Here is a 25,539-nt window from a genome sequence, read left to right on the forward strand (position 1 = left end):
GAGGGGAGGAAACCTCATTTCATTTTTCCTCCCTCTTACCCTTCCTAAATCAGAGACCACCTCCCCTCTTCTCAGGCCCAAAGCTGGAAAACATCTGTGCAAAGTATTCAAAAGGAGGTGCAGGTACCACCAGATCCAAAGGCAGCTCCCGCCTCCAAGTCTGAGGGGGAGATGACTGAGAAAGGGAAGAGAAATTAGCACAGAGATTAGAAACGCATGTTTAAAAACCCCTTCCCAAGCCATGAGTCAGCTGAGTGAAGCTGGCATCAGGGTGACAGATTAATTTCATGACCTTCTTGCTTTCATTAGGAACTGCGGAACTTTAAGTAACTGATGTGTAGAAAGGGGGCATGTATGTCCGCCCATATGTCAATAGAGAGAGGTCTGGTGACAAAACAGGATGCTTTCCAAAACAACACGCATCAAACCACCTACTGTGTGCCCATACAGCGCAAGGTGCTGGGGACCCAGGAAGGTCCAAGATACGGTTCCTTCATGCGAGGAGCTTTAACAGGTGGAAGTGACCAGCCCAGACTCAGCTCACCAGATGTCACTCTGCTAAGTGCTCCACTGGGACCCACAGAGGGGCAACTGATTCTGGTTGGAGGTGGCTGAGTTCTTGAAGGGTGAGTGGGAACCAGATGTTCACCAGGAAGAGGCGTAGGAGACAGAGGAGGTAGAGACGGTCAGAGAAGCAAAGGCCCGGAGATGGAAAGTCCATGGTCTAGCATGATTCAAGCTCAGAGTTCATGGACAGGTGGTGCAATGTGAGGCTGAGTCGTCATGCTAGGGAGTACCTCCTCTGAGGAGTGCCCCATGGCCCGTCCAGCAGAGCAATTCCTCCCCTCCTTTGTATCTCATCATGCCCTGTACACACTCCCCAAAGCACACTCCCAGCCCAGCAGGGCCTCAGCAAAGGGCATCAGCAGTTCCCTCTGCTCGGAATACTTTTCCCCCAGCTGTATGCACATGCCACTCCTTCTCATCCTGCAGGTCTCTGCTCAAACATCACCCTCTCTATGAAGCCATCTTTGAATACCCTCTCCAGGGGGCAACACACACACATGCACCCCTCACCCTCACTTTATTTCCCCACAGCATTTATACCTGCATTTCTGTCCACTGCTGGCATGTGGCTTCTACGAAGGCTGGGACCTTGCCTTATGGACTGGCTGTATCCCCAGCACCTGCAGTGTGTGGCACATGGTGGAAACTCAATAAATAGTTGATGAATGAATAAAAAGCACCTGTAACACGTGAAGGTCAAGGTTGTGTATACCTGTCTCCACCTACAAGGTTGAAAATTGATATGAAAGGAAAGACTGTGCTCTCAGTTCTCTACCCAGCACCTCTCACAGTGCACACAATTGGCACTCAGTAAATAGGCAATAGATGGGTGGATGGAAAGGATAGGTGGATGGATGGATGAGTAGTTATATGGATAGATGGATGAATGAATGGATGGATGGAATGGATGGATGGATGGATAGATGGGCAGATGCAGGCATGGATGGATAGACGGTTGGGCAGATGGGCAGATGGATGGATCTACAATCAGTAGGTGCTGGTGCAAGTAAAGAGAAACCAAACAGTGCAGAGCTCTCCCTGTGGGTAGGGACAACTTGACATGGGGAGAGATTACAGGTTGGGAAGTCAATTAGGAAGCTCCTGCCAGCATCCCTGTGAGTGCTTCTGTTGCCTGAATGAGAGGCGAATGGATGAGGGGATGGAGTCCAGAGGTATTGCCAAGGTTAAGTCAACAGGACTTGGGGACTAAGTGTATATAGGAGTGAGGAGAGAGAAGAGCCAAAGATGACCCTGAGGTTTTTGTTTAAACGATAGTGAACCCCAAGAGGAACAAGCAGCATAAGGGGAAGAAGAAAATTTTATTTAGAACATAAATTTGAGGAGGGACAACCTGATGGAGTCAAATAGGCAGTAGGATAGTCAGGAGGAGAGAAGAAGATCAACTCATGCGTGCCAGCGGAAGTCATGCGAATCCACTTATTTGTTTCCACGTCTGAGCACCTTCCATTGCTCCAGGCATTTACTATGTGCTGAGACCATGGATGCTGCAGTGCCCAAGACAGGTACGGTCTGTGCTCTCGTGGCACATAAATTCCAAGAGGAAAGGCAAACATAAGACAGGTAAACAAATGCATAAAGATAATTTCTGAGGGTTGTATGCACTGTGAAAAAAATATACCAGGGTAATGGGAGAGGAAGAGGGGTGGGCTAGCGGCGGGGGGTCCTCAGAAGAGGTGGCTTTCATCATGATGAGGCTGAGGGCAAGGATGACAAGGAAGTTCCTTGCCTTTTGGCTTCGATTTTCTTGAACAAGTCTGGGGGAAATGATCTGCTGAGAGGGAGAGGATGGAGAGGGATTTCGGGTTAAATGGCAAAATACTGAAACAACTGCTGTCAGGAAGAAACGGAAAGGGGTGAGAAAAGAGAAAAGAGAAGGGGCACCAAGGACCAAGCTGACTCTGTGACTGTGTAAGGGGGCCTGTCGACGCAAAGCACAGGCATACTTCACAGGTATTACATAAGGACGAAGCGCTATGTCCCTGCAGCTCACCTGACTCCCTACTTGGTATGAGATGGGTTTGCCGGAGTGTTTATTTGATTTTAATTAAGTTTGATGGGCTGTGAGGATTTTCATTACTCAGTCTGACCAGGCGCATTCCCACCGCCACCCCCTCGTAGACCACAGTCACTTCCTGCCGCAGCTTCCCCACTCACACCATCCTGCAAATTAACCACCCTCAAATGTCCATCCTGCCATACCCTAAATAATGCCCCAACACCTACAGGATCCGCACCACACTCTTCACACAGGGGTCTAGAATAGGTCTTTTGTTACCTGCCCAGCCCTCTCCCTCCCAACTACTCAGCCTGGCTGCTTTTCACACTTCCTTTTTGAACCCAGGTTCATTTGGACGGACAGACCCAGGTCCATGCCTCAGGTCTTGGGCAAGTTGCTTAAACTCTTCAGAGTTTTCTTACCTGTATAAGAGTTAACAGTGCCTGCTTCCTAAGAGGACTAAATGAGTTCATATGTGCAACCACACAGCACAGGGCTGCCGAGCAGACACAGGTGTTCAAGCTGGAAGGAGCATGACTCTTTAAAAGCTGCCGTGTAACGATGCAGTTATCACCGCATCTGGACCACAGCCGCACACGCGGAAGACCCCGGGTCCACGGCCATTGATATTCCTACTGCGTGCTGCTTTGTAACTCACCTTCTGGTTTCCACTACACTCTTCTTTAAGTTTATCTTAAAAGTCAACTTGCATCTTAGCGTCTTAGAGTCTCCCACTTATATTAATATTCAGCATATGTCTTGTCCCTCGCCTTGTCCCTCAACTAGACAGAAAGTTCCCAGAGAACAGAAAGCACATTTCCTGCGTCTCAGTAGCCCCCTCACTGTGAAGTACAGAGCCTTCCGCTTTAGGGAGTGCTAAAGAATTCCTGGTCCACGTGCAGTGCTGAGAGATTCGTTCCCCTCTTAAAGGAATGGCATCTTTATCCTGAGCTCCCTGACTTCTGCCCATCCATCAATACCCACCACCATTCCCACCTCTTCCAGGAAATTGGCCAGTGAAACCATTTCTTCCTTTCTTGAAAGCCTATGACACCTGCTAATTTGTCACATTTTGCTTCAGGGCTTCTAGCATTTCAGGGCAGGCAGAGCTAAGGGAGACTGAGCATATAGTGGGCTCAGTGGGCTTTCACCAGTATGCTACCCCGCAGGCTCCACCAAGGCTTTTTTCCCACAAAGAGGAAGCAAAAGCTGAGATGGTCAAATACTAGTATTTCAACCACCAGGGCTCTGGTGGGGTTTCTGTCCCATAACTTCATGCTGGCAAATACTAGAGCAAAGATGTCGAGAGACCCTCAGTGCTGTGTAAGGAAGGCAGGGCTGGAGGACCTGCCTCTTATTAACTGTGCAGAGCCTGAGGACTGTCCGCAGAGCTTGTCTGGCCTCTTATGTCACATCAGACTTGTGAGAGAAACTACCAGTGGTCTCCACGGTATTTCTTAGATCCACAGATCCAAGCACAAGCTCTGTCTACAAGCTGTTCTGTTGACAAACAAATTGAATCAAAAAAAGTTCTGTGCCTCTCCAGCCATTAGCTGGTGGGGTGCTTTGAAAGATGCCTGATCCCCTACCAGGAATTTCGTCCAGTGGACGCAGAAATGAGAGCATCACAAACCTACTGTATAGTACAGGGAACTCTACTGAGTGCTCTGTGGTGACCTAAATCAGGAAGAAACCCCAAAGAGAGGGGATATATGTATACATACAGAGGAGCCTGGCAGGCCACAGTCCACGGGGTCGCAAAGAGTCAGACACAACTGAGCGACTAACACTACTACTACAGCTGATTCACTTTGCTATACAGCAGACACCAATACAACACTGTAAAGCAACTATAATCCCATACAAAAATTTAAATAAATAAGTAAATAAATGAAAAAAGAAATGAGAGTACCACAGAGCAAAGTCTGAACAACTGAAAAGACGCCCACCCTTCTTATGACTGTTAAAGCCAGGCTGGGTGATGGACACACGGAGATTCTTTGTGATATTCCGTGTATTTTTGTACAGGTTTGACATCTTCCATACTAAAAGGTTATAATAAGTATATATATATATATTCATATATACACATATAAATACATACAAATAATAATTATAATAAACTTACCAAATTCCACCCTTTCACATACTAATTGGATATTCACTTTTTAGGTGGCTCCCCTGAGCCCCAAAAAAACATATTGGATTTTTTTTTTTTTCTAAAGGAACTACACCTGGAAATTAGAAGTCAGTCCTTGTTAACCTTGCCTACCCAGAGGTGGGAAGAGAGGAAAGCAAAGGAAAGCACTTGGAGTCAGACATCAGTTGGAGCTCCATCCTCCCACCAACGCTATCTGTTAACTGAAGTTACCTGAGCCTTATCTCCTTGAGCACGTTACTGTGGGGCCCAAAGAAGACCTTCTGTGCCTTGAAAGCACTTGGTACCCATCTACCCCCACCCCGGCCCTACCCCCAGCACACACACATTTAAAGCATCATTGCAGTTACTGATGTAATGTTAGTGTGCAGGGCTGGAACACAGCAGTTCTCAAACTTTAGAAAAAACAAGAACCAGACTACATGGCCTCACCCCTGAGATTCTGACTTTGAAGGTCCAGGAGGCAGCCCAGGAATCCACCTTTCACCACTCACACCCAGGTCCCTTGTGTACAGGGTCCTCAGGCCACATGTTGAGTTGCTCAAAGGATAGTTGGAGGGAGCAGCAGGCAGAGCAGAGGGAAGGAGACAGCTCCAGACTCTGCCTGGGAGGAAAACAGACCTGTCCCCAGTATCGGAAACCTCCGAGGATGGGGGCGGGCTGTCAGCTCCTGTAAACTACCAAATGGGACTGCGAACAAGTGGAAACAGGGAAGGCAGTTCAAGGGGACGTTCTACTGCCACGCGCTTGTCCAGCTCACGCCTTGTCCTTCGTGGACACACACACATCATGTTTTTATTTCCTAAATTTTACCCAGAAAAGCCTTCTTAGAAGCTCACTCATCCCTCCCTTCCCAGGCTCTCCTGCTAAATCTCCCCGTAGCCAGGGGGCAATTTTTAGACTATGAATGGAACTAAGTCACTTCCTGACTTCAACCCTGCCGTGGCTGCTCACTGCTCTTCGGAGAAAGTACACACTCTTAAAATATCCATCAAGGCCCTGCATGTTCTGGTCCCTCCTGACCTCTCTTACCCTATCATTAAGCCGCAGTTTCCCTTTCTCTCTCGCGCTCCAGCCACAGCGGCCTTCCCTGGTTGTCCCAACATGCCACGGGACCCTTGTACATGCTTGTCCCCCTCTGCGTGCAATGAAGCATTGCCTCTTCAAAGAAACTTTCCCTCAACATACCAGACCAGAACAGTTCCCTCGATCACACTCTCTTCTATCCTCCTGGACCTTCCAACATAACACAGATTCAACTTTTATTTACATATTTTTGTGATCAACATCTATCTCCCCAACTGGACCACAAGCCCCACAAAGATGGGGTTTCTATCGGTTTTGCTTATCACTGTATACCCAGTGCCACAATAACTGGTACCTTGTGCACACTTGATTAACTTGAGTGCCAAGTATACCACAGCCTGGAGAGATGTGTGGACGAAAAACAGAAAGGCTGAAGAAATTCACGATGCAAATGGCAGGCCAGTGTGAGATGGCGCCACTTTGTCCTGGGTGTGCAGAGCTGAGACTCTTCTCCAGTGTTATAAGGATGGTGGTCACTCGATGTCACAAGATGTCGGGCACGCTGAAATAACAGCATCTGTCCAGGACTGTCCCCAGAGGACGAGGAGAATGTGACTTACCCCTCGGGGAATGTGGGGGCTGAAAAAGAAGGCCAGAAGAGATTGCATGCCCAACTCCTCAATGCCCTTCCTGTTATCTCTCTGAAAACGTAGCTTTGTCCCTCACTATCGGGACTCCGAGAGAGAGAGCAGGGAGGAGAAGGTCACAGACGGAAGGGATCTGCCTCTCTCCTATCTGGAGCCACAGAAACAGGCGAGCCCAGGTTATCTTGGTGTTCACTTCTGTTCCCTAAAGAGAAGTGGGGGATGGGACGGGTGGGAAGATTTAGACCAGTCAGTTTCGAAACAGTGTTTTTTTGCCTGGTCATCGGACACAGGCCCGTTCAAGGGAGACAAAACAAGCTCAAGTTTAGAGTCTCTGACCAGGCTATTGAGTCTCATCAATTACACCTCGTGGAAAAAACTTTGGACAGTTAAAAATAACATAGGGGTCTGGTGTTTGGAAGATCTGGAGTTTGGAATGCCAGCTTGTCAAGCAGAGATCGCTGCCTACAAAAAGCGTGTGCTGGGAACATGTATACACACACCCACCGCGGACAGGAGGGCCGGGATGAGCAAGGTGTCTGACAAAGGGGCGGCAGGCCACACGGGCAAGAAGCACACAGACCCGCTCCCACCCTCACCCGCTTTGGTCTGAAGGCTGTTCAAGCCCTTTTCCAGGGCAGAGCCCATTCAGGCAGGAAGCACTTGCCTCCCCCTTGGAGGAGGCAGCAGTGACTAGAAGCAGGAGCCCAGAGTTCGGTCACAGCACAGCTCACCTCAGCATTTCTGCATCTGTGCAATTCTGTTCCTTCTCAGAAAGACCCAAGATCAGCACCTGTCCAGCAGCATGCAATAACCTGAGCTCCTGGACAAAGCATCCCAGAGATAAATCCCTCTCAAAGTCTCTCCTGGCACATTGGTTCCAAGAGTTACTGACAGTAACACCATTGAATTCTAGAACTTCTTTCTGCTAAGAAAATCGAGCTTCTCCTACTTACTATCTCATTTTCCTTAAGATGCCAGTGTGGGAAAATATCAGCTAGTGTGTCTGCATTTTGCAGATAGAAAAGCAGAGTCACTGCCAACATCTATTAATATTAAGAGGGTAAGATGCCCAACTCTTCTAACCCTGAATGTATATAAACTTGTTTGATTCTTCCAACAACCCTCCAAAGGCAGGCACCATCTCTCCCACTTGACAGATGAGGACTTTGAGGCACAGAGGGGTAAGAGATCCTGCCCACAGTCACCAGGCTTGGATGTGACCCAGACTCTCCAGCCACATGGCCACTGCTCACCACCCTCTCACTCCCTAGGACAGGGAGGACTGGGGTAACACAAGCCTATCAATAAAGCTCCCTGGGGCCCAGGCCTTTCAGCAGGAGGGAGTGGGCATTGGGTGGGCAGTTTGAATGAGTACGGGGGGCCTGGGTAGGAGTGGAAAAGAACTACCTTCAAAATAAACTACCTCCATCCCCGGGGGAAGAAACACAGTCTTAGAGACTTGCAGCCTCACTGCCCCCACCCCCACCCCACTCCCATTTGAACCGTGAGACTAATCCTCGGAGCACCAGACTGTGATTGTGCTATGAGGGTCAGTGCCTATGTTTTCCTCCCTAGAATGGACTTGTATGTTTTACTTATAACCATTTATGGGCGGTTTTCCTTGTTTTTCTAAAGAAAGGGGGTGGTGATAAAGCATAGAGAAGAGGAAAGACTTCTAGATCCAGCACTTGGATGGGCTTTATCCCATCATCCTGCCTCACTTGGCATACCTGCCTGGATGGCTAACCAAGGCTGTCCTATACCTGCTGAAGTGGGGGGCTCATACCAGCCCAGGCCCCCTAGAGTCTTCCTCTGCCTTACCTCCTCTGGGGGTGCCCTGGGAAAAACCCAGAACACATAACCAAGGAACCAAGGGATGAGTGAGACAGAGTCCCTGCAGATGACAATCCTCCTGCTGAGGGACACATAATGACAACCCACTACCTCCCCCTGAAGCTTCTCTTTCAACCTCTGAAGTGTTCAATTCTTCCCAGAAACTGGCTGCCAAACTGTGGCTCCACTCAGACAAACCTGGCCCCAGGCTATTTCCCCTTTTTTACCTTCTATTCATGGACTCCTACTTTCCTGGTAGCTCCGACAGCAAAGAATCCACTTGTAATGCCGGAGAGCCAGGTTCAATCCCTGGGCCAGGAAGATCCCCTGGAGAAGAGAATGGCCCTTCTCTACTTCTTCCACTCCAGTATTCTTGCCTGGGAAATCCCATGGACAGAGGAGCCCAGTGGGTTACAATCCATGGGGTTGCAAAGAGTCGGGGAGGACTGAGTCACAAACACTTTCACTTTCATGGACCCCCACTCCCATCCAGCCAAATAGACCCATTTGCTGTCCTCCACACATTCCTTCTCAACTGGCCCTTCCCCTCCAACTCACACCACCACAAAGGAAGAAGATTCTCTAAAGAGTCACTCAGATGCTTCCCAAATCTTTGTTCACATCCCTTTCGTGCCCGTCCTTCCCCATCCTCACCCTCCACCACTCCTAAGCCTCACCAGATCCCTCTGCCCCTCCAAACTCAGCTCAAAGCCACCTCCTCCCTGAAACCTTCTCTGACACATCCCCATTGCGGGGCCGCTTTCTCTCCTCCAATTTCACAGACCCCCTCAGAGGCTGAACTGCCCACTGAGCACAGTTCTTCCCACCAGGAAACCTCATGGTCCCTGTTTCCTCTCTCCCGCTTCTCACCATTTGCTGTGTGCAAGCTTCGCCTTTTCCTCCTCCCCACTCCCTGCTCCCCCATTGATGAGAATGAGTGTGCCCTCCCGGGGACTAGATAGAATACTCTTTCCTTCCGTTTGTGCCTCTTCAACACTTTTTGATCAAGGTGTGATGCACAGGGAAAAGGAGAAGAATGTCAGTGGGGTGCAGACGAAGAGGACAAGAGGTCAGAAGGAAATCCAAGCTAGAGGTGCAGAGCTTGGTATGAAGCATCACATTGGTTATTCCTCGATCTAGGGCTCCCAGAGCACTGGGGAGCCTTAGGTCTGAGTCAAGAAATGAAAAAAAAGCAGAAAGCAAAAGAAAACAAAAGAGTAACCAGTGGGCTTTTCCTTTTTAGGGGCTTCCTTTGTGGCTCAGCTGGTAAAGAATCTGCTTGCAATGCGGGAGACCTGGTTCGATCCCTGGGTTGGGAAGATCCACTGGAGAAGGGAAAGGCTACCCACTTCAGTATTCTTGCCTGGAGAATTCCACGGACTGTATAGTTTATGGGGTCACAAAGAGTAGACTGAGTGACTTTCACTTTCACTTCCTTCCTGGGTATTTGAAAAGCTACCATAGAGCCTGGAGGAGAGATGCCAGGAAGCTGGACTGCCCAAGGCTGCCAGCTCTGGTTTGTGGAGAAAGGTATGGACGTTCCAGAGCTATTGTATTGTCCAGACCAATTCATCTACGTTGCAAAGAAGACAAGGAACTCTTGGAAACACTGGGCAATGTTAGAGACTATTGCATTGATCAGAGCTTCTTTTGTTCTGTATTTCTCAGGAAACTGAACACATACTAGGCAGATAATGAGTGAACACAAATGATCACCAGAAGAGGGACCTATAGAATTGGGTCCTCACAGTTAGCATGAGTGCGTGCATGCTAGGTTGCTTCAATCGTGTCCGACTCTTTGAGACCCTATGGACCGTGGCCCGCCAGGCTCCTCTGTCCATGGGATTCTCCAGGCAAGGATGCTGGAGTACACTGCCATTTCCTCCTCCAGGGGACCTTCCTGACCCAGGGATCAAACCCGTGTCTCCTGAAGCTCCTGCATGGCAGGCAGATTCTCTACCACTCAGCCACTGGGGAAGCCCCCCTCTCAGTTAAGCTGATCATCAAATAATAAAGGAATCCTGTTTCTCCAAGGATAGCAAAAGCGAGCTCAATCTCAGAAAGGTTCCTACATTCAGACTCACGAACCAGCCAGGCTCCATCCCTCCCCTGCGCTGAATGGGATCTCCAGCCCCTGAGATGGCAAACAATGCCCCCTGGTGTGCTGCAGACCAGGGGACTCTGGGAGCTTCCCGAATTTCATCGAACTCCGTAGATCATTGCTCATCTCAGCTACCCTGTGCATAACTGACCTAAAAGCAAATGATCCAAACCTGTTTCCCATCCCCCAGAGATGTGTGTAATTAGATAAAATGAGGACAGAATATGTATAAGTGTCTGTTACACTGGGATGGCTGCCCAGAAAGGAAATGAGCACGAGGAACTGGACAGGCCCACGTGCGCCCTCTGTACCAAAGGGCTCCACCCAGGATGGAAGGCGAGTTCACTTTCAGAGTAGGTGCTGGTGTGGTGTAACCCCTCTGAATTCACAAACTCTTTGGTAGGATTCTGCTCCTCCAGCCTGTACTTTGTGCACCATCAGCATTTTCTGCCTAGCTCTCCACACTGAAGGATGTCTGGTGGACGAAGACTGATTAAAACTGGACTTGAATAGCCTGTCTCCACCTCTGGCCTTCACCTTCCTCCTGACTCAGAACCAGGCCTCTCCAGGGCCGCAACACTGAATGATCTGGAGGGTGGAAAAGCAGCAAGAGTTATGAGGACAGAGATTTTTCTCTCTCTCAGTATGAAGAATAAAGGCCTTCCCATGATCCCCAAGGAGATCAAACCAGTCAATCCTAAAGGAAATCAACCCTGAATAGTCACTGGAAGGACTGATGCTGAAGCTGAAGCCCCAATACTTTGGCCACCTGATACGAAGAGCCAACTCATTAGAAAAGACCCTGATGCTGGGAAAGATTGAAGGCAGGAGAAGAGGATGACAGAGGATGAGCTGGTTGGATGGCATCACCGACTCAACAGACATGGTTTGAGCAAACTCCAGGAGATGGAAGGACAGGGAAGCCTGGGGTGTTGCAGTCCATGGAGTCTCACAGAGTCAGACACAACTGAGCGACTGAACGGCAACAACATGATCCCCCAAATAAATTTACCTGCATTGAATGTGTTTGGGATAGAGTCATAGGGAAAGTTATATCTACATAGGCATGATTAAAGTACAGGAAAATTTCTTGAAGAATATACACCCGAAAACAGCGGCTGGGCCACAGTCACCTTCAAAGCTCAAGAAGGCAGGCAATAGGCTCTCACGGGACCCCAACTTTGGGTCAAACCACTGTAGTACTAGCACCTCCTGATCTCTTCCATCTTAAAAACCCATAAGAATCCTCAGGTATAAATAAGGCTAAAGGAAATCCCATACACAGCTGAGCACAAAGTAGGCACTTAATAAAAGTACGGTTGATTTATCAGTGGCTACTCGCAAGCCCCGGGTTAGTTAATCCCTGAAAGAAGGCAGAGTAAAAAGACTTGCCTTTAATTCCCAAGACCAAAGAGAAGGAAAGCCAAGTTTTTTAGATCCACAAGGATGAAGTGGTGAAAAATCAAGGGGCTGGAATAAATGACGCTGACAGCCATCACAGCCTCACATGCCACATGCAAGCAAGGTAAGCTTGTGCCTATCTTCCAACTCCTGAAGTTGAAGAATTTGGGGAGAGTAATTCTGCTGCCTCTTCCAAATTCCTGCCAGGGAGAGAATGAGAAACAAGTTGATTTCGAAGAGCTGGAAGCAAATTAGGCGGGAAGAGCCTGCTGGTTTCATTTGCTCGGTCATTCCACACACATTTATCAGACATCCGCTCTGCTAGATCCTGGGCTTCCCTGGTGGCACAGTGGTAAAGAACCCACCTGCCAATGCAGAAGACACAGGAGATGTAAGTTTGATCCCTGGGTCAGGAACATTCCCTGGAATAGGAAATGGCAACCCACTCCAGTATTCTTGCCTGGAGAATCCCATGGACAGAGGAACCTGGTGAGCCACAGACCATGGGGTCGTAAAAGAGTCAGACACGATTTAGTGACTAAAGAACAACAAGGACAATGTTAGATCCTAGGGACAGAAAGGCCCAGGCAGCCACCCTTCAACCTTCTAGGGCCTTCCATTTTAACTAACCAGCATTAAGTGTTTCAGTGTCTAGGAGGGACATATCCTTGGGACTATGAGGCAAAGTCAGAGATGGCCATTTCTACCTGAGGGTAGCAAGGGCTTTGCTGGAGAGGAGGGGACTTGGAAGTGTCTGGAAGATGAGCAGGTAGGTGTTCATCATGTGCAACTGGGGCAGAGTGGGGCTGAGGAGGCACAAGCCACTTGGTGAGACTACAGGAGAGGTGGGAAGGGTTAGGGACTTCTCTGAGCAGGGACACAGAAGCAGCCTTTCAGGGTAACAAGCTCACCCACATCTCTCAATCTAAGGTTCTTAACCTGGAGCCAATGGACTCTAGCATCCACTGATGGGCTCCTCAACATCTGTGAACTCATAAAATCAGATGCAGATATGCATTTTTTCTGGGGAGACGATTCAGAACTTTCACAGGATTCTCAAAAGGGCCTGTGATTGCCAAGGAAAAATGAAGAAGAAACACTCAATGGGACACTGAGTAGCCTGAATACCAAACTGTGATATAGAAGCCATGGTTTCTGTCTCTGCATCCCGCAGATAGCTTAGTATCTGACACATCATAGGTTTTCAAAGCTAGCATACCTCAAGGGATAAATACAAGGAGATGGGAAGAAATCACCATTTTCATCACCAGAACAAACACTGTGAGTACAGACACTTGTGTGCCAGTCAGTGGGCTAGGCTTTTACAAACCAATACCTCTTTCCAGAAAGGCACACGGAAAAATATCTTCTCAACTTCCTATTCGAAGGATTGTAAAGCCAAGTCCCTAAATGTGGATACAAGTCACCCAGGGCAATTCACTGCAATTCCCCAGATCAGACTCAAACTTTAGCTGGCAGTTGCCTAGCAACGAATAACCCCAAAGACACATCACCAAACCAAGATGTCAAAAGGGTATTCTGTGGACAAGTTGGTTCTGAAAACTAGCCCCCATGCAAGTTTGTCTGCCAGGGCCTCTCTGGGAATGTTGGGGGAAGGGGCAGATTTTGCAGCCAAAAGGAAGCTGGAAGTAGGAGGTGGGAAGGTGTTCAGATGGTGGTGTGTAAGAAGTGGGCGCAGAAATGGAGAACCAAGGGTTGAGGGAGCAGGCACTCTCAAACAGAGAAGGTAACTGGTCCCTCTGCAGGCCCTCTTTCAGATCGTACCTACAAGTACTCGTCTTTGCAGTTGCAGAGCAAATTCCAGCCACATCTAAAGACATGGAAAGTGGCATAAAGACTTGACTACAACCACTTCAGTATTCTTGCCTTGAGAACCCCATGAACAGTAGGAAAAGGCACCTACCTCCAGCTCCGCCCTGAAGTCATCATCCTCCAGGGAGTTCCATTAAACTATGTCAGGTTGGCATGGGCAAGATGACAGACCTCCGGGCCCTGGAAGTTTTTATCCAACCCTCCAGGGCGCTCACTTCCTCATAGAGGCAGCAAACATGGAAGAGGCAAAGAGATTAGAAAATTTTCATTTTCTAAAATTCAGATTTTTTTTCCCTTTAATGAGAAGCTCAGAAACTCCTTCAGCTAAGTCAGGTGAGACTGGGATTCCTAAGACAAAAGTTCTCATCCAAACCATGGCAGAGACCAACACTAGGCACCTCTCCCTGTGCTGTGGTAGACAGCTTGGGAAGAGAGGGTGGGTCTTCTTCAGCACCCTTCCTCCTGGAAGGCCTTGGGGGACAGGGGAAAGGGGCACACAAATAGATCAGTCTGGAAGCAATTCAGGAAGAACAAATGCGGAAGTCAAACAACAACAAATAAGGCGGATATAAATCCAGATAAAATATTAAAATCATTAAAGGGCTGCTGCTCCCTGAAGATTGGGAAAAATGAAGAGAGTTAATTAAAAGCAATCTCCATGCACTGCTGAGCCAGCCGGCCCTGATAAATCAACAGCTGGGGCTGCTGTGGAGGGCAGTCAAGGGGCTTCAAGAATGGGGGGCTGGGGGGATGCTGCCCGGGGGAGGGGCACCACTGCCAAAATGGCAGTGACGTGGAATTGAACACAGTGACTTAAGTTTCATATCTTATTAAATATTTTATGACCCCTGAATAAAACTGTTCTTCCAAGGGGGAGACCTTGATCATTTGGATGAACAAAAAGTGAGGAAGAGAGGGATGAAAAGGTATTGTTAAGGCATACTTGGGACCTTGATGTCAGCATCTCTGATCTTGCCCCTAGGACAGAGGCTTTTGCTTTTTTCTCTCTACCTGATCTGCACAGGTAGATGCACCTTCTAAAATCTCTCTGAAAAATTCTGGGCTATGTTTCTTTGGGGGGCTGAGGGAAATAGTGCCAAGTCAGAGAAAGGAATGAAGAGGAAGAGGAGATAGAAAAGACCTTCAAAATTCTCTTTGCTGATCCAAGCCAGACTTTCAGCACAAAACTAAAGGTCAGTGGAAACTGTGGGAACTTTCTTTTTTCTTTCTTGCTTTCTCTCTCTACCCCCACCCTTTTCTTTCTCTACTTCCTTCCTTCTCCCTTGTCTCTGCAGTCAGATAAAGTTTTTGTTCTTCATTTTAAACAAAAAAGAGCTCAGAATTTTAGGGGCCAATCTAAGCAAAAAAAAAAAAAAAAAAAAACAGCAATTTTAGAGTGTTACAAAAATGGCCCTTCACTATTCTAAAGGAACCCTCCAGTTCTCTCTTGATGGAAGTATAATCAAGAGAAATGATTGGGAGAAAGTAGGGGTTTTTTCCTCCATAGAATTGGGATTGGAAGGGGAGTGTGTGCATGGGGAAACATAAGGAATTATGCATTTGGATATGCATTTTAATTAGGTGGACAGAAGCAGCCGCCTGTTAATTTTTCTTGTTTCCACTTAGCATTCATCACAGGCAGAACCACCATAGAGCGCTCCCACGATAATAGATGGTTCTGCATTGGCTAAGTCCTCGGGGAAAATAATTAGCAGGAGAGAATATATTCTCTCCACTTCGACTACCCCATCCACCCTGCCCTCCCCCACCTCTAGCACCGCATTGCCTCCCCTCCTCCCCCACCCCCACAAACAACAGTGGCTTCCCTAGACGCCTAGGGGAACAGTCCGCCTCCTGGTTTACAAGCATTTACTTTGTCCTGTCAAAGATCAAGGATCTGGAAGGAGAAACAGACAGACTGGAGGCCTTCCTTGGAATGGAAAGTCCTAGATGCCGAGAGGGAGGCTACTACGCTGCTTAGGACTGACGGGCAGACTGGCAGGCAGGACTGGCCAGGACAGGATGAAGAAAGTTCCAAAGAGGGTGAGATAGTTCTCACTGAGCTCAACTAGCAGTCAAACAAAGACAAGTAAAGAGTCCTTAGTTGAGGAGAATGGGAGCAAGGATGACATTTCTCACTTAATTTGCTTTTATAAAGTACAGGAATGCTGTGCTTCTGCAGCAAGCTTGAATCTGAAACATTTCCAAGGCTGGCAAATAACTCAGTTATTCTGAGATCTGACCCTCACCACCATGCTGCCCACATCTACTCATATACAAAGAATTAATTCTTGCCATTGACCCCCTTACGCCAACATCGCACCCTCCTTGCTTACTAGCAGATTTAAACCCCAGCCCCACCTTCTCCCCTTCTCTCTCCCTGGAGTCTTCTTGGTAGAAGGAGCCAGAGACTGACGGATGACCACAGCCCAAGTTCCAGGAGAACGCTCCCTCTGCCCGCCAGCTTCTGTTTCCTCTGATTGCAGATGGACTCAGTATGGGGTTGACAATGGAAAATGAAACGAAGTCTTCCCTTCAGCTCCTATTCTCACCTATTTCAAACCCGGAAGATGGGAAAACCCCACTGAGATTCCAGGGCTATTTACACACAGCTGGACGAGTGAGGCTTTGCATTTCCTAAGAAACAATGGTTAGATAGGATGTGTAATGCCAGGATCTTTTCATTTATTTTAGTTTTAATATAGTAAAGTGATGTTTGATACATGCGATATTGTTGACTCTCTGAGAAGGCCCCCATTAGCTACAGGAAACTTTGCAGCTCTAGTAACACCTTCCATTTGTGCTTTACACTTTCTGAAGTGTTTTCACATCCATTGTTTCACTGGGGCCCTTCAGGGGGAGGTAAGCAGGGCTGAGTGCAGGGAAGGGAGGCCAAAGGAGATACAAGCCCTTCTCGCCTTATGAAAAGATGGGTCAGATTTACTACCTCCTGACCTTCAAGCTGTCCTGTGTCCAGGCATCCCAGCAGGAACACCTGCTGCCTGATGAGACCTCCACTCTGCCTAGGAAACCTTCGCTCCAGCCCCACCAGGTGACCACGAGTGCCGCAGCCTCTGGGGCCTCCCCAGACCCAGACCCTGACCCCAAGGGGAGTCCCTGCCCTCAATGGGTTGGGGGTGGGGGGTGCTGAGAAGATGAAGGCAATCCTCATGGCTGCGGATAAAAGAAGTGAGTCTCTGAGTTCCCGGGGCATTTATCCCCCACCCCCAAAATAGTGGTAGTCCTAAAGGGGGAGGGGGGTAAAGAGGTTGAATTCTATGATGCCATGAGTATTTTTTTAAGTTCAGAAGAAAGGAGTTGCCTGTACTATCTAGAAATGTACTCCATGAATTTAAATAAGTCTAAAAATGAAGAGGGGGTCTAGGCATATACCCCAAAGAACTGAGAGCAGGGATTCAAACAGATACTTACACACGCATGTTCATAGCAGTATTATTCACAATAGCCACACGGTGAAAACAACCCCAGTGCCCATCCCCGGATGCATGGACAAGCAAAATAAGGCATATATGTACAATGGAATATTACTTAGCCATAAAAAGGAAGGAAATCCTGACACATGCTTAACACAGATGAGCATTAAGAACACTATACTAAGTGAAATAAGCCAGTCACGAAAGGACAGATATTGTATGATTCCACTCATATGAGGTGCTTAGAATAGGCAAATTTATACAGACAGAAAGTACAGTGGTGGTTACCAGAAACTGGGATGGGGTGGGAGGAGGACATCCTCATTAAAACAGAGGATGCTATTGTTTAATGGATATAGAGTGTGTTTAGGATGATTTTTTAAATTCTGGAAATGAATACAATGGATAGTTATACAACACTATGAATGTACTTATTGCCAGTGAACTGAACACTTAAAAAAAAGGCTAAAATGGTATGTCTACATGCCATACATGCTAAATATACATGTTATATATTGATACGTCTTACCACAAGTACAAAAAAATTTAAGGGACTGCCTCTGTAGGCTGGAGGTCAGGGTGACCATTTTGTTTTTTCTTTCATTTTGCCTAACTCTCACAATTCAGGCTTCTGTGAATTCTCTCATGGCTTTAACAACCCCCTCTTCCTCCTTCAGACTTGTAGAAAATTGCCAAGGGAGCTGTCAACCAAAGGAAAGCCTGATAATAACGCCTCCAGAGGAATCTGGGATGTTCTGGAGGCATGTCACTGAAGGAGAGGCAGTGAATTCCACTTTAGACACTGCTAATAGCCACCTGCATAAGGCCAGACTGTGTGTCTACTGAACACCTCCATTTCCTCAGCAGCATCACGGGGTACAACAGAGGAAGTTCATTGAGACATCAGTACAGGCCCACCTACTACAGTTCACTGAATGGTCAGGTATTTGCAAGTGCCCAAATGGAAATGAAATAAGCATTTATTTCCATGTTAACTGGGACGGGTGCCATGTTAGAAGAAGAGTAGATTGAAGGAGACTGTAGATAAATGAAATCCAGAGAAGAAAATCTTTTGCTTGGTTCCCTTTCTTCCACCATACATTTACACAAAACAGGAAGAAAAAGATAGATGTTCTCAATAATTCTAGTCTTTTGCACAACCAAAAACTTAATCTGAGTGCTTGTAAACAGAAAAAATAGGCCAATTAATCTCATTTCTCTTTCCCATCTTCATCCTCTGGTTGGAGTGTTAATGAGGAGAAAAGTGTTCAAAAGGGAGAATCAGAAGAAAAGACCACGTTCTCAATGGGCCACCACCTGGCCCTCAGCCTTGGGCCCTGAGAAGAGAGAGATCAGAGCCCAAGTGGTAACAGAAGGTGGCGAGACTGGACCAGAGAAGATGAAACTACAGGAGAGTCTACCAGTCTTAACTCCCTTTTAGAGCCATACTTAAAAAATGAGGAAGAATTCCAACACTGGTCCCTAACTGTCCTCCTCATCCTTCCTAATCAACCATAGTCTAAGAGCCACCAGTTTTTTACTGGAAAGGAATTTGGCAATCAAGGTGCATCACCCTCATCTTTAAGACAAGGAATATGCGGCTCAGAGAAGTTCTGGGTCTAAGGCCTCATAGCTAGTAAGCAGTAGGGCTAAAAACCGAGCTCAAATGTCTGGATCCTCTCCCTGAAGCTTTTACTTCTGAAGCTACAAAAGCATCGCCACTGGTGAGAAACAAATGTGTAAGAGGGACGGAGTTTGAGATAAGGCCACACGGATGACCGGTGAAAGTGTGAGGGCTGAAAAACCTTTTTTGGTGGAGGTTCCAGTTGAAGTTAATACCACAGCAGATTTTCGAAGTGAATAACAATGAGAAAAACGCACTCATTTCATAGCAACCTGAGATGACAGCAAGCTCTGGACTCAGGGAGGGAGGAGAGGGTGCAAAGGGGGATTAGACACGTGCCATCATTGTTCCTTGGACTCAGAACTAAGGCCTGGCGGTGGAGGTCTCAACGTGGGCTATTTGAACCCCATTATTAGGAGCTCCTGCCCCTCCCTGCTTCCAAACACAGCCCCCTAAATCTTAGCCTGCTCAAGGCTGCTCTCTTCCCTTGTAACCCCCAACCCACTACTACTATTCACAAACACCCAACCTAGACATTCCCAGCACAGGTTGCTCCTCTTCTCCCCTCCCCCCACCCAAACACCTCCTAACCACTGCTTTTAAAACTCTGATGCAAATCACAGGCTTCAAAAACCTTCCTTCAGTGACAGTTTTATGATGCTAGCTCCATTCATCCATCTGGGTTGACAGACTGTGAAACACTAGTAACTGGACCAATAAGAAAAACAGATTACAAAAACACCACAACACTTCATCTCTCCCCAGTTGCTCACACAACTAAAGAAAACTTTGAAACTTGCAATAGATCATAACATCAGTCTCTCTTGCTGTTAAACAATCATTTTCTTAGAGTTCCAGACCACACAGTAGTTTTATCCACTTACCTATCCACTCCGCATCCCCTCTCCCCAGGCCACTTTTTTATCTTTTCTTGTTAAATACCTACATGTTTAAAGATTATTTAATGCTAGGGTCATGCTTACATGGGCCCCTGCTGGAAAACCATGGCTGGGCGAAAAAACTGTTTCAGTGGTTGTGGCATTTCTTTGGTCAGGGGCTTCCCACATTGGGTTACATTTGTCTTCTAGTGACTTTCAGAACACTCAGAAACCACAAAAGTTACTTTGCAGAGGCTGGGATAATAGACAGGCCTGAATTCTGATGCTTTTCATGACCCACACCCAGCACCACTCCAATCAGGATGGCTGCACTTTCAAAACTGAAACATCAGCCTCAGTTTCCTTTCTTTTTCTGGTGCAAGTTCAAAACAAAGCTTGGTGACCATGGCATTTTACTTTCTGCACTGATCTGAGCAGATGGCTCTGGAACAGCTTTAGATATTATGGTGTTTCTTAGATGTACCTAAATTTCAGCCACCTGCATGGTTCCAAAAAGACAAAGGAGGATGAGAAGTCTCCAATTAAGTTGCCTCTGAATTCCAGGCCACTTTTCTAGAGCTGAGCAATCCTATTCACCTGGAGACCTCTGAATGTCTCCCAGGTGGTCTGCAGGCCCAGCAGTTTTCTGTGACGATGCCTTCATTTGGGTTCTGGCAGAAATTAATAACCTTTATGGGTATCTCATCAAAACCAGACATTCTTCCCACTGAAAATTAATGTGTGCTAATGAAGTTTGGAGAATTTAAGGCTTCCCTCCGCCCTCACCCCAGTGGCAACCAGAAGCAGATGCAGAAGTTGGTTCTTAGGCATCTGTTGGCTTAAAATGTCTGAGAGTCCTTTTTCTTAAGGGGCTAAAATAATGTCCGTAAAAAGCTGAAAGCTCACAAATCTCAACCCCAGTGTTCCCCATTTAGTACCTACCCAAATCCCCCACCCCAACAGAAAGAGCCAGAAGCAGATTAGAACCAGGAATGTGTCCCCTCTGCGCCATCCTCTCTGATAATCTAAGCTGAGTGCCACAGCAAGAGTGAGGTCTGGCTTCTAAGTGGCAACAATTTCACAACTTTCACAGGCACAAAACCACTTTAGATTAGAATACACGGTGTCCAGGTCATAGAATGAATAAAAAGACGAAGATCTGAGGTCCATCTATACACATGACCAGCTGTTTGACCTTGGCTGAGTAAGTATATTTGCTTCTCCCAGAGTTGTATCCTTAATTACAAAACAGAGATTAAAAAAAAAAAGCCTCCAACCAAGGTTGCCATTTCCTTCTCCAGGGGATCTTCCTGACCCAGGGATCGAATCCAGGTCTCCTGTATTGCAGGCAGACGATTTACCCTCTGAAACTCCTTACAAAAAAAGTTTTAATACAACTACATACCTGGATGTTCACATGTTATAGGTATGACCACTCTACTGGTCTCATTATTTATAAACAAATAGTTACTTGGGATAAATCCCTGTTGGTTTATATGGAATAATTAAATAATAATAACAGTTACTCTTTTCTAAGCAGGCAGTTAGTATAATAGATATATATGTGCATAATCCAGTCTGGCAGAAGGTGGCAGACATTCCCAGTTAAGTGCATACAAACCAGGGTTTTGATAACTTAATAAAAGAGTAAGTTGTTTAAAGTGTTGATAGCAGATTTGAGGGAGGGTGTTTAACGTGAAGTAGAATATCAAATAAGATTAGAATTTATATTAAAAGCATTATGTTTGTCAATCAACTATGCCCCAAAATAAATTTTTTTTTAATTTTTTTAAGAATATAGCAGAGCAAAAAAAAAAAAGGCATTATGTTCCCTAGGTATGTAGCAATCAACCAGAATATGATAGGTAATGTGGCAGACTTACACATAGACAAATGGATTATCAAATCCATATTTATGTTACCTACATGTATTTACTACCTTACATGGCCCTTATCTTGCTTGTCCATGTAAGAAATAAGGGTGACTCACACATCTAGGCTCAGACAATGTAGCTGCTAAATTAAATAATGTGCAATACCTATTTACACATCATACATGTCCATCGATGCTTTCATATTCTACTGCCCAGATGTGACTGCTTGGTTGTGGGCCCACCTGCTGCGTTCCCTTTGTGATCTGATCAGTCCAAGCGGCTCCTGTTTCTGCCTCTAACACCCTGTTGGGCAGTAATAAGATGTTAAAGGCGACAACAGACAGAGAAGCCAGGCTGTCAACTTCAGAGAGGAAGGGGCTGAAGGGTACAAGGAGGAGGAATAAGAAAGGGAGTTGAAGGGAGATCAAAGACAGGCAGGAAGAAAGCTGAACTGCTGAGAGTGGAGATGTGGCTCCAGGAGCTTGGGTCCCAACAGAAGACCCCAAAGCAATGAGATTCAAACTGTGCCGTCCAGTTATTCACGCTATTGAATTACTGAATGTTCCACAGGGAAAAAGCTGGTATAATGAAAAATGGTCCCTATGCAGCTTAGGCAGAGCCCTGAAGAGGTGTTGGTCGTTTCTTCCCAGAACATTACCTACTGCCACTTTATTCCCCGACCTAGAGCAAACCTTTGTGTGACCAGTTTCTATAGGGGGCGTCCTTGGTGTTGGCTTTTTTTTTTTTTTTTTTTTAAGGGAAGGAAGAAAAAGACTCTGAACGCAGACAGAGAAAATGCTAATGCTGTTCAGCTCCGTTTCATTGTCAGGAGGGACACAGGAGGATAAAAACATAGCTCTCCAAACCTTTCTCCCTGCTCCCCTCCTCCCAGCACCACCATCCATCCCTTCCGCTTGATGTGTCTCTGCGCTTTGTTCTAATTTATCCCATGCATAATTTATTCACGTGTGTATTGTTTCCTGATCAGCAACTTTTAAAAACAAATGAAACATATAAGATGTTCTATTAAACAAGTTGTTTTTCAAAATAAAGGCAGATAATGTAGGTCTCCCCGTAACGTCGTGCATCCTCCTGTGTTAGGAGTTTAAAAACCGTCTAGGGCGCAGGAGGCTCGGCTGGTTGGTGGTATTGTTTACACCCACTTACCCCCAGGGAAAGGGATCGGGATGCAAAAAATGAGCGGCTAATTATAAATGACCATTCAACTGCCACCTAGAAAAAGCCGACTGGAGTGTCGTGTGTATGCTAGTTTGTGTGTGTGTGTGTGTGTGTGTGTGTGTCGACACGGAATTACAAATACATCACATTGCAACTGTTTCTAATTATACAAAGTGTAAGTGTAATAATTCAGAACTAATTCCAATAACCAGCCCGCGACTCTGTTCCTTTCCGCACTTCTAACCCCACCCCAAACATACACCCTCCCCCCAAAACGCACCCTTCAGCGGTCCAAAAAAAAACAGAAACAAAAAACTGGAGCGGGCAGGAATGAGTACAGAGATATTGCGCCCGCCCGCGCGTAAGCGGGTTCCACGGTAACGAGGGTACCGCTTTCCCAATAGGAAACAAACCAGGCGCACAGGCGAAATAGATTTCTCGAACTTGAGTTTACCAGGAGGCATCCGCCCCGCTATGCCTTTTCGCCTGGAAATGTGAAAACTGCAAATCAGCTGTGGGCTCGGTTAAAAACTCACAGCATCAGCGATGTGGCTAGCGAGAGCGACGAGGAGAGGGGATGCCGCGAAGTTACGCCCATTTATTCTGCCATAAAACATTTGTTTCCTTGGGTGAAACACTGTGGCGTTCAAGTGCAGTGCATCGGAGCTTCCGAGCGAGAACTGAAGCTGGAGCTGCTCTCTAATCAGCCCCAGCTTCCAATGTCCTCTTAGCAGCGTTCGTGTGTGTGTGTGTGTGTGTGTGTATATATATATACATACGCATGTAAAACTCCGAGATCTGGGACATTCCTACCCTCTTCCCCTGTTACCGATAGGAGATAGCTGGTGCAAACACTTCCCATTCTCTCGGCGCTTTCCTTCGCGTTAAGACCCCCCCCCGCCACCCCCCCGCTGCCCTCCTCCCACCCCGCGTGCGAACCTGGCTTTCAACTCCTAGGGGAGCCGCGAGTGCGGACGCGGAGGCGCTGAGTTGAAAGAACCAGAGTGGGCATCCGCCAAGCACCGTAGAGAATTCGGCACGAAACGCCACCCCCCCCACCCCCCCGCCACACACACAAACCCGCACCTCCCTCTCTCCTCTCGCCCGCGGCTTCCAGCCCAGCTGCGAAGTCCTAATCCCAGGCGCGCAAACCCCCCACCCAGCCACCCACCCACGTCGCGCCGCGATCCGGAGGGAGCGCCCCTCTGCCAACATCACTGCCAGTAGCACCCCTTTTAGAGCGATGCTAGTTTTCCGAAGCCACCCCCGGCTCCGCGATCGCGAGCGGACTTGGCGGCTTAACAGTTCCACCGACTGGAAGGAAGGAAGGAAGGAAGCCAGGATAAAAAGGAGTGGGGGAGGAAGGCGGGCAGGAATTGGCTGTGGGACCCGGGGCTGGCCCCTGCGTGTCCTCGCCCAGCCCGCCCCCCTCCGTCCCGGATCTGGGCGTCCGCTCAAAGTCTCCCGGCGGCGGCCAGAGGCACCTGCCCCTGGCTCTAGCCGGGAGCAGACGCTGCCGGCTCGGGCGGCGAGCTCCCCAATAAGCTGCCTCTCGTTCGCCTCGGCTATTCACCCGCAGGAGCCGAGAACACCATTCATGAGACCTGCAGCTCTTCCCTGTCTCCAAATCAACCCCAAGTTAACCCGAATCGTTCATTTACTACAGCCCATTCCCGGACAAACACACCCGTAGACACACCGGCGACCGCCCGAAGCGCCGTCACCTTCCCGGGGGCTGCCCCGTCAGGAAAGCCCCGGGCAACCACCTGGGCCCCAGGGCTCCCGGGACCCGCTGCTCCCCCCTGCGGTCCTCCCAACTCCGGAAGGTTTGCACAAACTCCCCGCAAGCGATCGGAAGGCAGAGAGCGCCCTGCAAACTCCGGAGCTGCCGCGGTCCGGTCGCCCCGGAGGACCTAGAAGCCGGGCGGGGGGCCGCGGGCTCCGGAGGCGCGGGGCTCAGCCAAGTGCGCCCAAGGCGGCCCCAGAGTCCGGCGCTCGCCCCCAGCAGGGCCGGCCCCGCCACCCCCGCGCCGCGTGCCGCGCTCCCCGCCCCGCGAAGCCGGGGAGACTCAGGGGACCGTGCTGTCCCCGAGCTGCCCACGATCCTCTAGCTGTAGAGCTCTCGAGCGCCTGGCTCCCCTACCGACAATCCCTCTCTTCTCGGTCCGCCAATTTAAAAGAACACAAATGTAACAATTTTCTCCTTGTTAATTGCATCTCCTGACATTTCTGCGCGTTGGGGTTTAAAAAAAAAAAAGATGAAGAAGTAAGAGCTGAAAGAAAAGAGAGAAGCCCCGCCACAGCTGTAGGTGCTTGTAAGCGCTGTGCATTGGCAGCGCTCCGCACGCAGAAGGCGCCTTTTTTTTCATATTGAAACCACGCGGAATATGTACATTTTTTAGTCTTACTTACGCTTTCAGGGGGTTGTGAATGACAGTCGCCATTTTGCTACAATGTAACAGAATATTGTCTGTCTCAGAGTTCTAAAGGTTCGCTCAGGGGAAGCAGAGAGCCAATCAGAGTACGGGATACCGGCCCGCCGGCCAATCGGCGCGGCTGGTCGCCAGGTGGGCGGAGCCTGCACGGTGGTAGTTATTAGGGGAGCTGTCAAAGCCCAGAGGTCACTCCCTTTTGTAGAGCCCGAGAGCAAGCAGGTCTTAAAGGGGCAGTACCGCGGGAGCAGCTCCTTATCGGATTGGGGAAAGTGGAGACGCACAGAGAGTATCTTAGTTTGGTTTGAATCCCTACTTTCTAAATAACTGCAGAGAGTTGCGCTCCTGGACAAAAATATTTAAGTACTGGATAGAAATATTTAAGTATCGCCAACAAACCGCTGAACTCCATTCATTAGCTTTTGGCTTTGCTGTTACGTTCCTAAATCCCCCAAACGGCAAATCCCCTTGTTCCCGTGCAAAAGTTGAAAGGCTGCCGTTTCGTCTAACACGTGTCCTGTCGTTTGCTAATCCT

General features: G+C 48.0%; 1 protein-coding gene across 3 annotated transcripts in view; it reads right to left on the reverse strand.

Moving 5' to 3' along the window:
- Nucleotides 1-25,065, reverse strand: part of DPF3 (double PHD fingers 3) — a 283,863-nt gene extending 258,798 nt beyond the window's left edge. For all 3 annotated transcript variants that reach the window (XR_003512825.1, XM_027552333.1, XM_027552334.1), the window contains exon 1: nt 24,985-25,065. Coding sequence is in view for 2 of the 3 variants with exons in the window: in XM_027552333.1 (XP_027408134.1) it covers nt 24,985-25,016 (32 nt within the window). In the remaining variant the exon portion in view is untranslated. The remainder of the gene's footprint in view (nt 1-24,984) is intronic.
- Between the last annotated feature and the right edge of the window lie 474 nt (nt 25,066-25,539).

The sequence above is a fragment of the Bos indicus x Bos taurus genome, chromosome 10 (assembly GCF_003369695.1).
Source record: "Bos indicus x Bos taurus breed Angus x Brahman F1 hybrid chromosome 10, Bos_hybrid_MaternalHap_v2.0, whole genome shotgun sequence".
NCBI classification, from domain to species: Eukaryota; Metazoa; Chordata; class Mammalia; order Artiodactyla; family Bovidae; genus Bos; species Bos indicus x Bos taurus.